General features: G+C 43.1%; 1 protein-coding gene across 29 annotated transcripts in view; it reads left to right on the top strand.

Moving 5' to 3' along the window:
• Nucleotides 1–22,092, top strand: part of PXK (PX domain containing serine/threonine kinase like) — a 100,298-nt gene that overhangs the window by 13,166 nt on the left and 65,040 nt on the right. For 23 of the 29 annotated variants that reach the window (XM_055272787.2, XM_055272793.2, XM_055272768.2 and 20 more), the window contains exon 2: nucleotides 18,854–18,904. The exons of the other annotated variants lie outside the window; for them this stretch is intronic. In XM_055272787.2, the coding sequence (XP_055128762.1) occupies nucleotides 18,854–18,904 (51 nt within the window). The remainder of the gene's footprint in view (nucleotides 1–18,853; nucleotides 18,905–22,092) is intronic. 29 annotated transcript variants of the gene reach the window in all.

Below are 22,092 nucleotides of genomic sequence, written 5' to 3'. Positions count from 1 at the left end.
ATACACACCCACTTTGATTGCTCCAGTTGTTTCCTTGGTGCCCCTTTGCAGATCCTGCCCTCCTTCTGGTCCCTGGGAACTACTGATCTGCTTTTTGTTACTATCGTTTCATCCTTTCTATTAATAGAATGTCATCTATAAGTGGGATCTTATACAACATAGTCTTTTTTTGTCTGGCTTCTTTTACTTAACATAAAGCTTTGAAATTCTTCTATGATGTTATGTGTTTCTTTTTATTACTGAGTAGTATTCCATTGTATGGATTTAACGTTTGTTATCCATTCACCAGTTGGTAGATATTTGGGTTATTTCCAGTTTGGGGCTATTATAAATAGAGCTGCCATGAATATTTGGGTAAAGTCTTTGTGTAGGTATATTTTTTCATTTCTCCTGAGTGAATGCCTAGGAATGGAATTGCTGAGTGATAGGCTAAATGTATGTTTTAACTTTATAAGAAATTGCCAAACTTTTCTAGATTTTTGTTTTACCTTCATGATAGTTTGAATTGCATTTGTTATTATCCCAATTTTTTAGTTGAAGAAAATGAGGTGCAAAAAGAGTAAGAATGAAGGTTTCTATGAGGCTAGTGAACTTTGTTTTGTTTTGGTTTTTTGAGACTGAGTCTCACTCTGTTGCCCAGGCTGGAGTGCAGTGGTGTGAACTCAGCTCACCGCAATCTTCACCTCCCGGGTTCAAGTTATTTTCCTGCCTCCCAAGTAGCTGGGACTATAGGCGCGTGAAACCATGCCCAGCTAATTTTTGTGTTTTTTCAGTAGAGATGGGGTTTTGCTATGTTGGCCAGGCTGGTCTTGAATGCTGACCTCAAGTCATCCACCTACCTCTGCCTTCCAAAGTGCTGGGATTACAGGTGTGAGCCACCGCGCCCAGCTGACTAGTGAACTTTGAATGAAAGAGGTACGAGTTGGCAGCCATCCCTAAGCTGATCTATTGTCAGGGCCTACAGCGTGGTGGACCTGATTGATGGCTCCACTAAGCATTAGTTGAAAGAGGACAAGCTAGTGGTCCCCTTCTGAACCACAGAACCAGACAATGATTTATGTGACCATTTTCTCAGTTCTTCCATTCTGGCTGCATAGGGATGGAGTTAATTCACTACATACAACAGAGGCCTTAGGGCAGTGCTGTCCAATGGAAATATAATGCTAGCCACATATGTAACTACATTTTCTAGTAGCCACGTTAAAAAAGTAAAAAGAAACAGGTGAAATTAATTTAAATAATATATTTAACCCAATATATCCAAAATATTATAATTTCAACATGGAATCATTATAAAAATTATTACTGTGTTAGGTGCAGTGACTAATACCTGTAATCTCAGCACTTTGGCAGGTTGAGGAGGGAGGATCGCTTGAGGCCGGGAGATCGAGACCAGCCTAAGCAACATAGCAAGATCTAGTCTCTACAAAACTTAAAAAAAAAAAAAAAGACCGACGTGGTGGTGCATACCTGTAGTCTCAGCTACTCAGGAGACTGAGTAGAAGAATCCCTTGAGCCCAGGCAGTGGAGGCTGCAGTGAGCTATGATTGTGCCACTGCACTCCAGCCTAGGTAACAGAGTGAGACCCTGTCTGTACTTTTTTTTAATTAATATGTTTTGCATTCCTCTTGTCATAAAAGTATTTGAAATCTGGTGTGTATTTTACAATTACAGCATATCTCAATTGGGACTAGCCATATATCAGGTGCTCAGTAGCCACATATTGCTTGTGGCTACTATACTGGGCAGCAGAGATACAGACATTAAAAATATCTGCCAAGCATTGTGGCTCATGCCTGTAGCCCCAGTTACTAGGGAGGCTGAGGTGGGAGGATCACTTGAGTCCAGAAGTTTAAGGCTGCAGTGAGCTATGATTGCACCACTGCACTCCAGCCTGGGCAACAGAGCCAGACCCCATCTCCAAAAGAAATTAAAAATAAAATCCCAAATGTGTTGTTATGGAAAGAGATCCATGTTATATTAAGTGAGAGAAAAAGCAAGTCATAACACACTATGTTTAGTATGCTTTCATTCTCATAAATATCTTTTTTTTTTTTTTTTTTTTTTTTTGAGATGGAGTCTCACTCTGTCGCCCAGGCTGGAGTGCAGTGATGTGATCTTGGCTCACTGCAACCTCTGCCTCCCCGGTTCAAGCGATCCTCCTGCCTCAGCCTCCTGAGTAGCTGGAATTACAGGCTCCTGCCACCACGCCTGGCTAATTTTTGTATTTTTAGTAGAGACGGGGTTTCACCATGTTGGCCAGGCTGGTCTCGAACTCCTGACCTCAAATGATCCACCCTCCTCGGCTTCCCAAAGTGCTGGGATTACAGGCATGAGCCACAGCAACTGGCCACGTTTTCATAAATATCTGTGTTTATATCTGCAAATAAACAGTCTGTAACTGCACACTATCCAGTATTGTAGCCACTAGGCTAATAAAATTAAGCTAAAAATTCAGTCCCTTCATCACCCTATCCACATTCCAAGAGCTCAGTAGTCCCTTGTGCATAGTGGCTACCATATTGGATATCAAGCCTTAGGTGACTACTCTCTTCAAACTGCTGAACTGGTTGAGAAAGACTGCGCTTCACGGATAGAACCTGCTAGCCCTGCAGTCATTGGGGTTTTGTGACCACTGAGTCCCAGAGTCTCTGTGGTTTTTAAGAGTAACACACAGGAAGGAAGCTCATTGAGGTGCAACCGTTATTAGTACCTTGGGGAGTTTAACAGGAGCACAGTGTGGAAGCAAAACAGCTTCGTGGAGGAACCTGTTCCATTTTTGTACAACTGAAATTAACTACTATTCAAATTGCTGAGGACCACATTAACCTGATGTCCACTTGGGATGTTCTTATAAAAATGTTCCTTTCGACTGCTTCTTAACTGCCTAATGTACGTTATGGGGCTTGCTTAACATTTTGGAGAAAAAATAGTTTCTTACTTGTACACAACTTCTAGGTGGTGCTCACATTACCCTCAGCTCCAGCAGTTTGTGTCCATGTAGTAGGCGGTAGGTTGCAAAGTATAGGGGTATTAAAACCAGGTGGTTGTGGTATTCTGAGAGCTCTATTGCTATAGTAACTCATATTCTCCAGGCCCGGGTTCTTGTCCTTACTCTGCCCTTCACCCTGTCAGCTTCCCTCTGACTTGATAGACTGGTTCTGCCTGCCCAGCTGCACTCTGTTCATCAAAATGAGACCTTGGAGCATGTGAAAGCATTGTGTCCAAGGGCATAGAAGGTAGGAACCACTGTGCCCCTGGGTCAGACTGGCCTGGGGTGGAGTCTATTCTCATCACATACTAGTGGTGTGCTCTTGTTTAAGGCATCTACCCTCTCTGAGCTTCAGGGTTCTTGTTGTATAAGAGCTGTAGTGACGCCTCCCTTCAGACATTGTTGGGAGATCTAGTAAACTGAGGGCAAGAAGGCAGAGAGTAAGTGCCCCATAAGCAGAGCAGTTATACCTCCCGCTCTGAAGATATGTGTCTGCATGGCATGTATACCGTGGTCACTTCCACAGTTGGTTATGAAATTGGAGCTAGTGTCTCAGGATGACACAGCAACATTCTCAGACTAGGTAGGATGGATTTATGTGTACGTTATCCTTAGTGATGGTGACCATTATTAAAACCAGTAGGGACTTCTAGCTTGACTTCAGCCTATAGTTTCAAGCTTCTCTCCCACTAAATGCTTTAGCAGCCCTGATACAAGTAGTAGAGCTCATTTACTTTACTTTCATCTTCTGTTTTCCCAGTCTCCCCAGCACAGAAAGTACTGATGAGGAGTAAAATGACTAAAAGCTCCCTTGTCAAAGGAAAAAAGGTGCATTTATCATTGATAACATACCAGGCTCTTACCCAAGCTCAGATGATCTCAATCTTTATTACTCAGGATTCCTTATTTAATTTATTTTATTTTTCCAAGAAAGGGTCTCACTCTGTCACCCAGGCTGGAGTGCAGTGGTGCAATCACGGCTCACTGCAGCCTCCATCTCCCTGGGCTTAAATGATCCTTCTTGGGCTTCAGTGATCCACCCGCCCCAGGCCCCGAAATAGCTGGGACTACAGGTGTGTGCCACCACAGCTGGCTATTTTATGTGTGTGTGTGTGTGTGTGTGTGTGTGTGTATGTGTGTATGTGTGTATATTTCTTGTAGAGACAGGGTTTCACCATGTTGCCCAGGCTGGTCTTGAACCCCTGGGCTCATGCAATCCACCTGCCTCGTCCTCCCAAAGTGCTGAGATTACAGGTGTGAGCCACCGTGCCTGGCCAGGATTTCTTATTTTAAAGTATCATGTTTTAAATTACATGTGTAGCAAACTGAGAAACTTTTCCAAAAATTGTTTTTCCTTATTGTAAAAATAATTTATGCTCATTGAGGATAACCTGAAAAACATATAAAACATATGAAAAAAAAAAGCCAAAAGTGGGCATAGAATCTAGGACAACAGAGGCTGGAGTCATGGTACTCCTTCTTAGAAATCAGAGACTGATAACAATTGCTTCTCATTTTCAAAGAGAATGGCTGCTTTTTGTTTTTTCTGGGTGCTCTTCACAGTGCTGCCACCGTCTTCTGTGCTTGCTGAGTAGAGTCGTGATATACTCACCTGCAGACGCTTGTGTTTCCTATTTTCTTAGCAGGGAAGAAAATGAACAGTTACAAAGCTGGCCATTGTGCTGGCTGCTCTAAATATGCTGTCTTCTTTCATATTCACCACGACCCTAAAGGTGTGATTTAGCAGATGAGGAAACTGAAGCACAGAGAAGTTAGGCTGCAAAGCTAATAAGTAGTCGTTGGGCTTCGTTCCAGATCTCTGTGACTGGAAAGCGTGTGCCCTCCCCTGCTGGGGACTTGTGGCTGTGCTGTGGAGGAGGGATGGCACATTGTGGCTGATCATGACACAGTGACCAGCTCCTTCTTCAGGTTCCAGAAGGGCTCCCAGGTGGCCTGTCTTTGAGGCAGTGGAAAAAGGGGAAGGTGGAGGAGACATGGCCCAGGAGGGAGCGCTTCAGTCTCCAGCAGGTACTCAGGTCAGTGCCGGTGAAGGGCGTGAGGGATGAGGAGCTGGCCACCTCAGATACCAGAGCCCAAAGAAAAAGCATCATTTCCAGCGGATCCGAGTTTCTATGTTGTTGTCTATTCTAGCCTACTAAACATGTAGTAGGTAGTTCTCTGAGATTATGTTCACTTCATCCATTTGTACAGTTTTAGGACATTGTGAGGATTATTGAACAAGTGAAGGTTATATTTCGTTTTTAATTACTATTTAATTGAGCTTCAGATTTTTAAAGTTTGGTTTTTTTTTCTTTACTTTGATGTAAGATGGAATTACTGGGTTTCCATTTTAGCAAATTATGTAATTTGCGTGGGTGTCATTTAAGGGTCATTGTACTATAGAATGCTGCAGGAAGTGGCTATTTAAAAAGCCGTATCCATTCTGTAGTCATGTTTGAGGTCAAAAGGATTTTGGAGTGCTTCTTTGCAGTGTTTTTCCTCTCTGGAACATCAGCTGTCTTTGAAGTCGGTGTGGAGACCAGCTCTCCCGGTAGGGTAGGAGACCATCCCACAGTGGAGAGTGTAGACTTCAAAAGGCCCGGAGAAGGGAGAAGAGAAGCATGCATGATCATGACGCTCATCTCACTGCAGGGATCAAAGCGTGTTTGCAATGTGTGCTTCGTCTCTTCTTTTGCTAAAGTTAAAGCACACGATTCTATGAATTAGATTTTTTTTTTTTGAGACAGAGTCTTGCTCTGTCGCCCAGGCTGGAGTGCAGTGGTGCGATCTCGGCTCACTGCAAGCTCCGCCTCCCGGGCTCACGCTGTTCTCCTGCCTCAGCCTCCCAAATAGCTGGGACTACAGGTGCCCGCCACCACGCCCGGTTAATTTTTTGTATTTTTTAGTAGAGAGGGGGTTTCACTGTGTTAGCCAGGATGGTCTTGATCTCCTGACCTCGTGATCCACCCGCCTCGGCCTCCCAAAGTGCTGGGATTACAGACATGAGCCACTGCGCCGGGTCCCTATGAATTAGATTTTTAAATAAAATTTATTTCATGCGGCTGAAAAGAAGATGCATTTGGCTTCATTCATCTGCCGAAATTTCCGTTAATATAGTAATGATTCTTCAGATGCCTTTAAAAACCCCTAACATTTTCATTTGTTTTGGGGAAGTTTTTGCATATTATTGGATTGCAGAAAAATTGAAACAAAACAAAGGTAGGTTCTAGCACTGAAAATCTGCAGATGAAACAACAGTAAATCATGACTACTTAGCAGAGCAAGGAGTAATCAGTAATTCTAAGTGAAATATTAAGGACTGTAAGTGGCCAGGCAGGTGGCCAGTGAGCTAAGCAGAGGTCCTGCAAGCTGAATTCTATGAGAATTTCCTCAGAAACCTTGCTGTCCTCTAGGATGATGTGGACTGCTGCCTATGGCTGCAGCTGTTGTGCCGTATGACACTGTGATTTTGAATAGGTAGAACAGCGAAAAGAGGGGCATAAGTAAGGGATATTTAGGATATAAAGAGTCTGACTAGGTAGAGGAGGGTTTGCATGGGAAGAAAGGGTTAGGACAGTTTGGTCAGGTGGTAGAAGAATATGGAAGCTGGGCTGAGGAATTTGGATTTATCCTGTGAGCCAGTGGGAGCCATGGAAGGTCCTGGAGCAGAGAAGTAGCATGGTAGTAGATTCCAGTCAGGTAACTTGTTTTCAGCATTCTTTTCAGGCCTTCCTGTGGAGAGAAAGTGCCAGGGGAGAAATGAGTTTGGGAGTGAACCCAGAGGGGTGGTGTGGCTGATGGGCACTGGAAACAACCAGGCCTGCCTCGTCTCCCAGATCCACCACTTTCTAGTCAAGACATCTATCCTTCAGAGACTCATTTCCTCCAGCAGAGGGAAATAGTTCTTTCTTGCTCCTTTTAAATGCCATTGGCAGATAGTGTGAGTGGTGCCTATGGGAGCCACCACTACAGAGCCCAGTATGAAGGATTTCTAGAGGCTCAGGTTAGATACCAACCATACCCCCAAAAAGACAGATGAGCTGAGCCCTTAAGAGGAGGTGGGGAGATATGGGTGAGAGTAGAGGAGATTATGTATGAGGTTTGGTTGGTGGTTGCGTCATCTGTTTCCTTCCACTCATGCAAGGTTTTTTATTTTTGTGGTGTGGAGCTGCTTCCTAATTTGTTTTTTTTTTTTTTTTTTTTTTTTGAGACTGAGTGTCTCACGGTCGCAGGCTGGAGTGCAGTGGCCTGATCTCAGCTCACTGCAACCTCCACCTCCCAGGTTCAAGCGATTCTCCTGCCTCAGCCTCCTGAGTAGCTGGGATTACAGGCGCCCACCATCACGCCTGGCTAATTTTTTTGTATCTTCAGTAGAGATGGGGGTTTCATCATGTTGGCCAGATTGGTCTTGAACTGCTGACCTTGTGAATCGCCCACCTCGGCCTCCCAAAGTGCTGGGATTACAAGCATGAGCCACCGTGCCCGGCCCGATTTCTTTGAAGTTTTAGAACAATGGTTCTCACCCCTGGCTGCACATTAGTATCAACTGAGGAACATCTAAGACCTGCTGGCCAGGTGTGGTGGCAGTGGTTCACGCTTGTAATCCCAACACTTTTGGAGACTGAGGCAGGTAGGATCACCTGAGGTCAGGAGTTCGAGACCATCCTGGCCAACATGGTAAAATCCCATCTCTACTAAAATTACAAAAATTAGCTGAGCATGGTGGTGTGCGCCTGTAGTCTCAACTACTCGGGAGGCTGAGGTACGAGAATCGCTTGAACCTGGGAGACAGAGGCAGAGGTTACAGTGAGCCAAGATAGTGAATTTTGCTCCAGCCTGGGCAACAAAGTGAGACTCTGTCTCAAAGAAAAGGAAAAAAAAAAAAGAGAAAAAACAGAAGACTTGTTAATGCCTGTGCCCAGGCCAGACAAATTAAATCAGAATCTGTGAGGGCACAAGCGTAGGTATCTTTTCAAGTTCTCTAGGTGATTCTAGAATGCAGCAGGGTTGAGACACTCTGCCTTAGGGGTAGAGAGATGGGAACACTGACAGGTATCGGCAAAACATCTCTGAACAGCTGCTGGTGTCTTTTTCTGTACTTCAAGTTTCACGGCACATCTGATAGCTGTGCCAAAAGGGAAGAGAGAATTACGTGGGCTAGGCTGGTTTGAAGGTTTGCGTAAGTTTTGGCTTCAGCTACTTAACACGTTTATTTCAAAGTAATTTGTGTTTGTAGCCTCACTAAAGTAATTTGGAGTCAGACAGGTTCAAAATAAGTTTTCCTACTTAGTTTTCCTGAAATTTCACCAAACCAAGGTACGTTTGAGTACCTGCTACTGTGCAGTGAAATCCCACATACCCTTTCAGAAACTCAGGAAAACAAATTGCCAGTGGGGATGCTTACTTGGAAAATGGCATGGCCAGTGTTGGGAGCATTAATCAATTCCGAAGGTGTGGGAATGACAGCCCCCACCTCTGCACCCTCAGGTAAGAGTCAGTGGGTCTACATCATTGGGGTGAACCAGCTCAGTCCATGGACTAGTGAGGACTCCCACCTTTCCAAGCTGCAGAAAGAGCCTGGCCTCAGGACTTCCCCGCGTTGCCAGCTATGTCTGGCAGGTTGGAGGGTGTTGGGAGTCAGCAGGACTTGGATTCCAGTTCCCAGCCAGCTGCATCCTAGCTATGCCACCTTGGATAGCTCATTCGATCTCGCTGAGCTGAGATCTACCACCTAGGGTGGCTGTAAGGATTAATGAGAAGTATTGGGTTAGGGGCTTAGCGAAATTCCCAGCACATGATCAGTGCTCATTTTAAGTTAATTCTCTTTTCCTCCCTCACTTAAGTCAGAAATCACGTGGTCCTGGTGCAAGTGCATTTCCAGTTTGAAAAACTTCAGCACCAGACCTCAGTGATTTGCCAGAATGCCCACATGCTAGGGCTTGACACAGCAGCCTCCCTGGCATGCCAAGATAGGGGGTGTTGCGTCAAGAGGAGGGGCAGAAAGGAGTGGGCCCTTTGGGGAAGTGGCAGCAGATGGCAGGGTTTGGTGGCAGGCTGAAATCCATCTGACTCAGGCCTGCCCTGCAGGGCTGTTAGCTCTCCTTTCCATGCCTGATGGGCCTTGGTACTTTATCTTCTCTTTTATGCACTCTGTCCATCCTGTTCCACATCGGAGGGGGCAGTAAAGATGGGAATGATTCATTGGAGGATCCCAGGCTGCTGACTCCAGCTCAGGAGGTGGAGGCCTGACTTCAAATGTCGAGTTTCTGCTGGTCTCCAGGGCTCTCTTCTCTTTGCTTTAATAAGAGATACAGCCTGGTTGCAAGCAGTAGGCAGCTGTGGGTTTTTTTCTTTTTTTGAGACGGAGTCTTGCTCTGTTGCCAAGGCTGGAGTGCAGTGGTGCAATCTCGGCTCACCACAACCTCCGCCTCCCGGGTTCAAGTGATCCTCCTGCCTAAGTCTCCCGTGTAGCTGGGACTACAGATGCGTACCTCCATGCCCGGCTAATTTTTGTATTTTTAGTAGAGACGGGGTTTCACTGTGTTGGCCAGGCTGGTCTTGAACGCCTGACCTTGTGATCCACCTTCCTCGGCCTCCAAAGTGCTGGGATTAGAGGCGTGAGCCATTGCGCCTGGCCTCTTTTTTTGTTGTTGTTCACAGCATTGGAAACTTGAGGTTAAAACATTTCCCTTTCGATTAGGCTGGTTGGTATATCGAGCAATCTAGAAAAATTCAGGCTGGGTGTGGTGGCTCACACCTGTAATCCCAGCACTTTGGGATGCTGAGGCAGGCAGATCATGAGGTTAAGAGATGGAGACCATTCTGGCCAACATGGTGAAACCCCATCTCTACTAAAAATACAAAAATTAGCTGGGCGTGGTGGCACACGCCTGTAGTCCCAGCTACGTGGGCAGCTGAGGCAGGAGAATCATTTGAACCTGGGAGGCGGAGGTTGCAGTGAGCCGAGATTGTGCGACTGCACTCTAGCCTGGGCAACAGAGCGAGACTCTGTCTCAAAAAAAAAAAACAAAAACTAAGACATAAACACACACATTAGCCTAGGCCTACACAGTATCAACATCATCAGTATGACTATCTTCCACCTCCATATCCTGTCCCACTGGAAGGTCTTCTGGGGCAATAACACATACGGAGCTCTCCTATGATAACAGTGCCTTCTGGATACCTCCTGAAGGACCTGTCTGAGGCTGTTTTACAGTTACCTTTCTTTTCGAAGTAGAAGGAGTATACTCTGAAATAACTATAAAAAGCAGTAGGTTTATTTACACCACCATACTACAAACACATGAGTAATCCATTGCGCTATAATGTTAAGACATCTGTGATGTCACTAGGCACTAGAAATGTTTTTAGCTCCATTATAATCTTATTGGACCTTGGCCAGGCGTTGTGGCTCACACCTGTATGTAATCCTAGCACTTTGGGAGGCCGAGGTGGGCGGATCACTTTGAGGTAAGGAGTTCCAGACCAGCCTGGCAAACATGGTGAAACCCCATCTCTACTAAAAATACAGAAATTAGCCTGGCTTGGTGGTGGGCACCTGTAATCCCAGCTACTTGGGAAGCTGAGGCAGGAGAATTATATGAACCCGGGAAGCAGAGGTTGCAGTGAAGTGAGATCATGCCACTGCACTCCAGCCTAGGTGACAAAGTGAGACTCTGTCTCCAAAAAAAAACCAAGAAAGAAAATCTAATCTTACTGGACCATCATGATATTTGTGGTCTGTTGTGACTGAAATGTCATTATGCAGTGCATGACTATATATACTTTGTGGAATAGTTGTATCAAGCCAATGAACATATTATCACCTCATGTAGTTATCATTTCTTTGTGGTGAGAATATTTAAAATCCACTGTTTTAGTCATTTTGAAATACGCATTATTATTGACTACAATCACCATGGTGTGCAGTAGATCACCACAACATATTCTTCATGTCTTACTAGAAACCTTCGACCAACATCATCTCTTTCTTGGTCTACTCCCACTCCCACCCTGTGGTAACCACCGTCCTACTCTACTTCTGGAGGCTCATTCTTAATGTTCCTTTACAGGGGAAACACAATGGGTGGTGCCTTGGGGCTACCAGTAACTAAGCGCACCCTGTAGGTAGACATGCACATGCTACAAATGGTGTTGCATGTAGGATAGCAGTGGGCCATGGTCCAGGGCAGATGACAGCAGAAGTAACTCCCACTCCATCCTGTATCCTAAGCCTCTATGGGCTGGTGTGACCTCTTCTACTCACCTGATCCCCAGTTTCTCAGCCTTGGTACTTTGGCATTTGGGGTCAGATGGTTCTTTGTTCTGGGGGTCTCCTGTGCATTACAGGACATTTAGCAGCATTCCTGGCCACTACCTATTAGGTAGCACTCCTGTCCCCTGTGACAACCTAAAATGTTTCCAGACATTGCCAGATGTCTGCTGAGCAGAATCACCCCCCTTTTACGAACACTGACCTAACATAGAGTGTCTTGGCAGAAACATTAACTAGGATATCATTTTGGGATGTCACAGCCTGACATCAGGACGCAGGCATTGTCTTGTTGCTACTGCTTCCCATATGCCAAATGTTTTCCCCAAACATTATTGTGTGTTTTATAGCCAAGTTTATTTTTTTAATCTAAATTATATCTATACACAGGAAAGGAATGGAACGCAGTATCCTTTTCGTCAGAATGCACTTTTCTGTTGAGAATCATTTCCCCAGCATGAACAAAGCACGGGTTTGGAACGTGATAGGTGCTTAATCCATGCTCACAATTGGCAACAACATCTTCATAAAAACACATGTCCAAACTTTAAACTCAAAGCTATGTAGTTTATATGTGTTTATATAAAGGAGACCAGCCAATTCTTACTTAGTAGCTTCTAAGTGCCCAACATTGAGCTGGAATTTTAAACATTAAAATTATTCCTCTGATGGCCAGGCGCAGTGGCTCACGCCTGGAATCCCAGCACTTTGGGAGGCCAAGGTGGGCGGATCACAAGGTCAGGAGATCGAGACCATCCTGACCAACATGGTGAAACCCCCTCTCTACTGAAAATACAAAAATTAGCCAGGCATGGTGGCACGTGCCTGTAAATCCCAGCTACTTGGGAGGCTGAGGTGGGAGAATCGCTTGAACTAGGGAGTCAGAGGTTGCACTGAGCCAAGATCTCGCCACCGCACTCCAGCCTGGCCACAGAGTGAGACTCTGTCTCAAAAAAAAAAAAAAAAACAAAAAAAACATTATTCCTCTGATACACGAAGCAATGGATGCGCAAAGTGATTTTTGTGATTTAACATTTTTTCCCTCTAGACATAAAAAAAAACTTGTTTATGTGTAGTTGTTTGGAGTTACCCAATTATACATGCCAATTTACATTTCTATAAGAATGTAAAAGCCAAGAAAATGTGTCAGTAAAACAAACCTAAGACGACAGGAACATTTAAACGCTAAAGGACTGATCTCCAAATGTAAGACTGGCAGTTGTTTTCAGCATTTTATCTTTATGTATTAAGAAATAATTGCATTAGCATATTGCTTAAGAGATTTGCCTGAGGCTGGGCATGGTAGCTCATGCCTGTAATCCCAGCACTTTGGGAGACTGAGACAGAAGAATTGCTGGAGGCCAGGAGTTCGAGACCAGCCTGAGCAACATACTGAGACCCCGTTTCTACAAAAAATTTAAAAATTAGCTGGAGATGGTGGAGCGCACCTGTAGTCCCAGCCACTCAGGAGGCTGAGGTGGGAGGACTGCTTGAGCCCAGGAGGTCGAGGCTGCATGCCATTGTACTCTAGCCTGGATGACAGAGTAACACCTTATCTTTAAAAAATAAAAAGAGAGAGAGAGATTTGTCACACTACACAAGTCAGTTTTGAAATGTTTATAACCCCATATAAAACCATGCCAAGTACATAATAATTGAGGAGATATTGTTGAACGTTGAATGTACCATCCTTAACATAATCCAAGAGAGGCAGAAGTTCCTGCTTATTTGGAATTTATCAGCCTTTGCCAAATAAACAGCATATAAATGAATGATAGTGTAATACGATCAATTTTAAAATGTAGTTACTAGGTTAACATCTCATTTGGCTTTATTTTCTAAATAACCTATTTAAATCAGTGGAATTAATTCAGTAGAAAGGATTTGTTGAGTAGTGACTGTGAGTAATGCCTAAATGATACCACTCAAAGTTAGTAAAACAGGCTGGGTGCAGTGGCTTATACCTGTAATCCCAGCCCCAGGCCGGGCACGGTGGCTCATACCTGTAATCCCACCTGTAATCCCAGGGTGGGCAGATCACTTGAGTCCAGGAGTTTGAGACCAGCCTGGGCAACATGGTGAAACGCCGTCTCTACAAAAAATGCAAAAATGGCCGGGCGCGGTGGCTCAAGCCTGTAATCCCAGCACTTTGGGAGGCCGAGGTGGGCGGATCACAAGGTCAGGAGATCGAGACCATCCTGGCTAACACAGTGAAACCCCGTCTCTACTAAAAATACAAAAAAAATTAGCCGGGCGTGTTGGCGGGCGCCTGTAGTCCCAGCTACTTGGGAGGCTGAGGCAGGAGAATGGCGTGAACCCGGGAGGCGGAGCTTGCAGTGAGCCGAGATCGCGCCACTGCACTCCAGCCTGGGGGACAGAGAAAGACTCCGTCTCAAAAAAAAAAAAAAAAAAAAAATACAAAAATTAGCCGAGGGTGTTGGTGCATGCCTGTGGTCCCAGCTACTTGGGAGGATGAGGCAGGAGGGTTACTTGAACCCGGGAGGTGGAGGTTACAGTGAGCTGAGATTGCACCATTGTACTCCAGCCTAGGCAACAAAGTGAGACCCCGACTGAAAAAAAAAAAAAAGTTAATAAAACAGTTCTGAACATTTGAGGAAACAATAACATTCTTTATGATTTAATTTATACTTTCATCGTAATGTCCTGTGTGTATAAACTGGAGACAGCTCTAGGTCTGTGTTTTATGCCTACTTAATAATTACTACCTGGGGAAGCTATTAAAACTTCTCATTTTGGCTGGGCGCGGTGGTTCACGCCTGTAATCCTGGCACTTTGGGAGGCCGAAGTGGGCAGATCACCTGAGGTCAGGAGTTAGAGACCAGCCGGGCCAAGGTGGCGAAACCCCATCTCTACTAAAAATACAAAAATTAGCCAGACGTGTTGGCGCGCACCTGTAATCCCCGCTACTTGAGAGGCTGAGGCAGGAGAATCACTTGAACCCGGGAGGCGGAGGTTGCAGTGAGCTGAGATTGTACCACTGCACTCCAGCCTGGGCGACAGAGCAAGACTCTGTCTCAAAAACAAAAACAAAAAAATGCAGAGAGATCCCATATTCCCTTTACTCAATTTTATCCAGTGGTAACATCTTGCAAACCTATAGTACAATATTATAACCAGGATATTGACAGTGATACAGTCATGATAGAGAACACTTCCATTATTACGAGCATTCCTCACTTTGCTCTTCTGTAGCCACACTGCTTCCCTCTGACGCCCATCTCACTACCCCAGCCTTAACTCCAGGTAACCATTAATCTCTTCTCCATCTCTATAATTTTGTCACTTCAAGAATGTTATATACATAGAATTGTACAGTATATAACCTTTCAAGATTTTTTTTTTCCACTCAGCATGATTCTCTGGAGATCCATCCAAGTTATTGTGTATATTAATAGTTCTTTTTTTGCTTGAGTAGTATTCCATGGTATGGATATAGCAGAATTTAACCACCTATTGAAGGACATCTGTCTTGTTTCCACTTTGAGGCTTTTACTAATAAAGCTGCTATGAACATTTGTGTATAAATTCTTATGTGAATATAAGTTTTCATTTCTTTGGAATAAATGTCTAGGAATACAGTTGCTGGGTTGTATGGTAGTTGCATATGTAGTTTTTAAAGAAACTTCCAAACTGTTCTGGAGTAGCTGTACCATTTTATAGTCCCATCTGCAATGTATGAGTGATTCAGTTTTTCTGTATCCTAGCCAGGATTTGGTGTTATTACTGTTTTTTATTTAAGCCATTCTGATAGGTGTATAGTGGCCTTAATTTGCATTTCCCTGAGGGCTAGTAATGTTGAATATATTTTCATGTATGCCATCTGTATATCCTCTTCAGTGAAATGTATTCTTAACATTTGCCCATTTTCTGATTGGATTTTTTTAAAATGTTTGTTCTTTCATAGAAAAATGTTTTTAATTTTGGTGAAGTCCAATTTTTCCCTTACCTAGATCATACTTTTGCTGTCAAGAACTCATTGCCTAAACCTGGATCCCAGATTTTTCTCTCCTATTTTTTTTCCTAAAAGTCTTACAGTTTTACATTTTACATTTAAGTACATAATTCATTTTGGTAGTACAATGTGTGAATACAATGCATGAATCTTAGGTTGAGGTTCATTTCATTGCTGAGTGTCCAATTGCTCTGACACGTGAAAGTAATACAACACATGAATCTTAGGTTGAGGTTCATTTCATTGCTGAGTGTCCAATTGCTCTGGCACCATTTGTTGAAAAGGCTATCATTCCTCTATTGAATTGCCTTTGCACTTTCATCAAAAATTTAATTAGGCATACTTATATGGAATTATTTCTGGGTTCTCTGTTGTCTTCCAGTGACGTATATGTTTATGCCTCCACCGACACTACACAGTCTTGATTACTGTATTGATGTAATAGTCTTGACATCAGGTAGACTGATTGCTCATATTTTATTTATTTATTTATTTATTTAGAGACAAGGTCTTGCTCTCTTGCCCAGGCTGGAGTGCAGTGGCATGATCTTGGCTCACTGCAGCTTCAGCCTCCCAGGCTCAAGCAATTCTCCTTCCTCAGCTTCCTGGTAGCTGGGACTACAAGTGCATACCACCATGCCTGGCTAATTAATTTTTTTATATTTTGTAGAGATGTAGTTTCACCATGTTGCCCAGGTTGGTTGAACTCCTGAGCTCAAGCGATCCTCCCGCCTTGGCCTCCCCAAATGCTCGGAATATAGTCATGAGCCGCTGACTTGGCCCCATCTACATTTTAGAATAATCTTGCCTATATTTGGAAAAAAAACTTTTTAATAGGATTTGTTTTAAACATGTATATCAATTTAGGGATAATTGAAATCTTTATTTCTATTCGTTTATTCAGAGCTTTGATTTCCGTTATCAGTGGTTTGTAGTTTTCGACATAGAAGTACTATACATGTTTTAGATTTCCCTCCAAGTATTTTTTTTTGAGTAATTGTAAATGGCATTGTATTTCTAATTTATATCTATATATGTTCATTTCTAGTATATAGATACACAATTGATATTTGTATACTGTATTCTGTGGCCTTGTTGAACTCAGGTAATTAATTAATGACGGGGTCTCTCTCTTTTGCCAAGGCTGGAGCGTGGGTGCCAACATGGCTCACGGCAGCCATGACCTTCCAGGCTCAAGCATTCCCTCTGCCTCCTGAGTCCCTCCTGGGACTACAGGCATGTGCCACCATGCCTGGCTAATTTTTTTATTTTTGTAGAGATGAGGTCTTGCTGTTTTGCCTGGGCTAGTCTTAAACGCCTGGACTCAAGTAGTCCTCCCACCTCAGCCTGCTAAAGTGCTGAGATTACCGGCATGAGTCACTGAGTCTGGCCTAAGAATTTATTAATTCCAGTTTTTTTGTAGATCCCTAGGGATTTTCTACATAGACTATCATGTTGTCTAAAAATAGGAACAGTTTTATTTCTTCCTTTTGATCTGTATGCCATTTATTTCTTTTACTATTTTTACTACACTGGCTATATCTTCCAGTAGTTTGTTGAGTAGGAGAACACATTGCCTTGCCTTGTTCCTGATCTTAGGGGAAAATATTGAGTCTTCCACCATTAAGTATGCCAGCTGTAGGTTTTTTGTAGAACCTTTTCATCAACTTAAGAAAGTGTCCTCTATTCCTATTTTTCTAAAAGTTTTTATCGTGAAAGGATGTTGAGTTTTGCCAGATGCTTTTTCTGCATCATTTGATATGATCATGTGATTTTTCTTGATTAGCCTGTTAATATGGCAGATTACATCGATCGGTTTCTGAATGGTGAACCAGCCTTGAGTCCCTAAAATGAGCCCCACTTGGTCATGGTATATAATTCTTTTTATAAATTGCTGAATTCAATTTACTAATATTTTGGTAAGGATTTTTGAGCCTATGTTTGTGAATGGTATTGATCTGTAGTTCTCTTTTTTTGCACTGTCTTTGGTTTTGGGATCTGGGTAATACTGACTTCATCAAGTGAATTGGGAAGTGTTCCTTCCTCTTCTGTGTTTTAGAAGAGTTTGTAGAGAATTGGTGTTGATTCTTCTTAAGACACTTAGTAGAATTCTCTAGTGAAACCATTGGGCCTTGATGCATATTTGGGGGGGAGTTTTTTAGTTATGAATTTAATTATAAATCATTATAGGCTGGGCGCAGTGGCTCACGCCTGTAATCCCAGCACTTTGGGAGGCCGAGGTGGGCGGATTACTTGAGGTTAGGAGTTCGAGACCAGCCGGGCCAATATGGTGAAACCCCATCTCCACTAAAAGCACAAAAATCAGCCGGGCGTAGCGGCAGGCACCTGTAATCCCAGCTACTCGGGAGGCTGAAGCAGGAGAATTGCTTGAACCCAGGAGGCGGAAGTGGCAGTGGGCTGAGATCGTGCCACTGCACTCCAGCTTGGGCGACAGAGTGAGACTCGGTCTCAAAAAAAAAAAAATCATTATAAAGATCAAATTATGTATTTCATATTGAGTGAGTTGTGGTATTTAGTGTTCCTGAGGAAGTGGTCCATTTCATCTAAGTTGTCAAATTGATATATGTAGAATCATTCATAGCATTCCCTTATCCATTTGATATCTGCACAGTCTGTAGTGGTATCCTAGTTCATTCTTGATATTAATAATACATGTCTTATCTTTATTTTGTCAATTTTATTGGTCTTTTCAAATAATCAGCTTTTTATTTCTTGACTTTTCTCTATTTCTTTGTTTTCAATTTTATTGATTTCTGCTCTTTATTTTTCCTTCTTCTGCTTGCTTTGAGTTTATTATGCTCTTCTTTTTCTAGGTTCTTGAGGTGAAGTTTAGGTTATTGATTTGACAGTTTTTCTCTTTTCTAATATAAGCGTTTAGTGCTTAAATTTCCCTCTCAGTGCTATGTTAGCTGACATGTCCCACAGATTTTGATATGCGTATTTTCTTTCAGTTCAATGTATATATTTTTTAATTTCCATTGAGATTTTGTCTTTAAAACATGGATTATTTAGAAGTATGTTGTTTAGTTTCCAACTGTTGTGGAGATTTTCCTGTTACCAATCTTACTGATTTCTAGTTTGTATGATTTTCGTTCTTTTAAATATTTTGAGATTTATGGCTCAGGATATGATCTGTATTGGTCTATGATATGCATGATGACTTGGAAAGAATGTGTATTCTGCTGTTACTGGATGGAGTGCTCTATAAATGCTAATTAAATCCCGTTGGCCGATGATATTGTTAAGTTCTTCTATATCCTAGTTGGTGTTCTGTTTAGTTGTTCTATCAATTCCTAACAGAGGAGTATTGAAGTCTTCAAATATAATTTTGGATTTGTCTGTCACTTCTTTCAGTTTTATCAGTTTTTTGCCTCACATATTTTACAGCTCTGTTGTTTGATGCATATACATTTAGGATTGCTATGTCTTCCTGGTAGATTACCCTTTTGTTTTTATGTAATGTCCCTTTCTTTCTGTCTCTGGTAATTTTCCTTGCTCTGAAGTCTATTTTATCTGATTTTTTAAAACTTATTTTTGATTCCTTGATTTGGGGGTTTTATAACTGAGGCTATTTTTCCCTTCTCTTTTTAAGGAATATATTATTCGAGTGCAAAGAGGAATTTCTGTGGAAAACAGCTGGCAGGTAAGCATTTTTTTTTTTTTTTTGGTCAATTAGAAAAATATTTAAATGCATGACTAAAACCCTGACTTGGGGCATCTAAAAGTCTGGAAAAATCAGAACATGCATAAATATAAATCATGTTTCTTTTAGCTATAAATCTTTAGCTTTAAGACAAGTATGATAAGAGTCTTTCCTGTCCCCAGTTGTTTGGTTAAATTGTGTATGATTGATATTACTATGGAGTGTATCTAGGAATTTGTTCCCCACCTCAACCCAGAGCAAATAGTGTATGCAAATTTCTTGTTTTCTTTCTAGAAATTCACACCTCCTCCCCAGTAGCTATGGTTTGAGTTCATTCTACCAGGTAGAAAGGTGAGATTGAGTCTTGGCTATTATACAGTTTGGGCCACTACACTTCATGGATCTCAGGTCCACTCATGGGCAGCTTCTGGTGCTAGCTCCCTCATTGTCTCTAGGGGAGGGTCTTCTTGGTGCCCCAGGCTCTGCTTTCTTCAGTGGTGGCCTCAGAGAGAAAAGAATTCCTGGACAGATCGAGAGGTCCTTCCCATCCAAGTTGACTTACAGAGGGTGGCTGAATTCTGCATAGGGGCCCTTTCTTTCCTGTTTTAGTAATTATAATTACCACCTCCACCTCGCCGCAACCCTTCTTCTCTCCCAAAAATCTTACCTGCTCCTTCACAGCCCAGCTCAAACCTTAACCTTCTACCTTAAGCAGCCTCTTACACGCAGTTGTCCAAACTTGGTCTTTTCTTTGCCTGAAATTTCAAACTACTGTTTGTTTGAATAATTATTATATTTAACATCTATCGAGCATGTATCAAGTGTTCACTGGTTTAAGCACATTAATTCACTTAACCTTTTAAAAATGTCCTATGTGGTAGTATCGTCCTCATTTTACATTTGTGAAGTAAGTAACTTCTGAGGTCACAGATCATTGGCAGAATAGAGTTGGAATTTGCTCGTTCTCTGTGGTTAACCACTCTATGATCTTTTGCTTCTTGGCTCTTATCAGGGATGACCTTATATTTAACTTTTTGATGTATATTTGGCAAACAGGGTCAACAGCAGTGTCCTACCAGAAAGATCAACCCTTGGTGCAGTTTTCTAGATCCAATGCATTAGAAACCCAGGGGTACTCAACAAAAATGTAGACTCTTGGGCCCCATCCTAGACCTACTGATTAGATTTTCAATGGGTGGGGTTGTAGGGGCGGAGAGGTGTGATACCTTTCTTCACCCATGGTAAAGGTTATGGCCAACACTCCTATAACAAAAGACAGATTAATAAGGGAAAAGCGTAACAAATTTATTTAATAAAAGCTTTTTTTTTTTTTTTGAGACGTATTCTCACTCTGTCGCCTAGGCTGGAGTGCAGTGGCATGATCTCAGCAGCTCACTGCAAGCTCCGCCTCCTGGGTTCACACCATTCTCCTGCCTCAGCCTCCCGAGTAACTGGGACTACAGGTGCCTGCCACCATGCCCAGCTAATTTTTTTGTACTTTTAGTAGAGACGGGGTTTCACTGTGTTAGCCAGGATGGTCTCAATCTCCTAACCTCATGATCTGCCTGCCTCAGCCTCCCAAAGTTTTGGGATTATAGGCGTGAGCCACCACACCTGGCCAATCAAAGTTTTATGTGACACAGGAACTTCCATAAATGAAGACCCAAAGACCTGGGGAAAACTGTCCATTTTTATGCTTGATTTGATGAAGAATGGATAGCCATGTAGAATGTGATTGAACAAACAATTTCTTTATGTTTTTATTTTTATTTTTATTTTTTGAGATAGGGTTTTGCTCTGTTGCCCAGACTGGAGTGCAGTGGCGTGATCACAGCTCACTGCAGCCTCGACCTCCTGGGCTCAAGTGATCCTCCCACTTCAGCCTCCTGAGTAGCTGGAACTACAGGCAGGTACCACTACGCCCAACTAATTTTTTTGTATTTTTTATAGAGATGGGGTTTGGCCATGTTGCCCAGGCTGGTCTTGAACTCCTGAGCTCAAGCAATCCTCCTGCCTTAGCCTCCCAAAGTGCTGGGATTGTAGGCATGAGCCACCGTGCCTGGCCTTGTCTGTTCTTCTTTTTTTAATTTTTAGTTTTGTAGAAAAGGGGTCTCATTATGTTGCCCAGACTGGTCTTTAACTCCTAAGCTCAAGGGATCCTCCTGCCTTGGTCTCCCAAAGTGCTGGGATTATAGGTATGAGCCATTGTGCCTGGCCCTGTCTGTTCTTCTTGGTCTGTCCGTGTAGCCTGCCTTCCTCCTGGGTATGGGGCAGGACCCCTTTAGAATGAGTGTCCTCAAGGGAGAAGGGAGAGAGCAACCTCTAGGTTTTATGGCTTACTTTGTGAGAGGTAGAGGGGCTAGAGACAGGAGGGCAGAAGACCAGAAAGAATAACTCATTTGTGAACCCTTCTTTTTTTTTTAGACAGAGTCTCATTCTGTTGCCCAGGCTGGAATGCAGTGGAGCGATCTCTGCTTGCTGCAATCTGCCTCCCAGGCTCAAGCGATTCTAGTGCCTCTGCCTCCCCAGTAGCTGACACTACAGGTGCTCACCACCATGCCCAGCTAATCTTTGTATTTTTAGTAGAGATGTGTTTCTCCATGTTGGCCAGGCTGGTTTCGAACTCCTGGCCTCAGGTGATCCACCCGCCTTAGCCTCCCAAAGTGCTGGGATTACAGTCACAAGCCACTGTGCCCAGCCCATTTCTGAGGCCTTCTAATCTCCTTTAGTTCAAAGTGCTTAGCATGCCAAAGTACCATACTGGGATATCATTTTCTGAGCCCCAGTAGGATTCTAGGTGATATCCAGGTAATACTTTCCTGCACATTAACATTTGAAAATCACCAATAAAGGTTAAAGTCAAACTATTTCAAACCAAAATTATTTTCTTGATCAGGGCCTGAAGAACTAGTAGAATTTGACTATAGCCTAATCAATGGCATCAATACAACTGAGAAAGAATGTGTAGACAATGGAAGGTGGACTGTCTGTCAAGAGGGGGAACCCTGGGGAATCAGGGCGAGGTGTGGCAGCTCTGCCTGCAATGCAGTCCAGTCTCCAGGGTGGTGGGAGCTCACCTGGGGGAAGTTTGACACAGGACAAAGGTGAAATGGCCTCAAAACTGTCCATTTCCTCTTGCTTTGATTCCATGCTCAGTACAACTTTTTTTTTTTTTTTAAGTCATTCAT

Source organism: Symphalangus syndactylus, chromosome 1 (assembly GCF_028878055.3).
Source record: "Symphalangus syndactylus isolate Jambi chromosome 1, NHGRI_mSymSyn1-v2.1_pri, whole genome shotgun sequence".
NCBI classification, from domain to species: domain Eukaryota; kingdom Metazoa; phylum Chordata; class Mammalia; order Primates; family Hylobatidae; genus Symphalangus; species Symphalangus syndactylus.
Note: the sequence above shows the minus strand (reverse complement) of the source record. Positions and strands in the feature narration are given on the sequence as shown.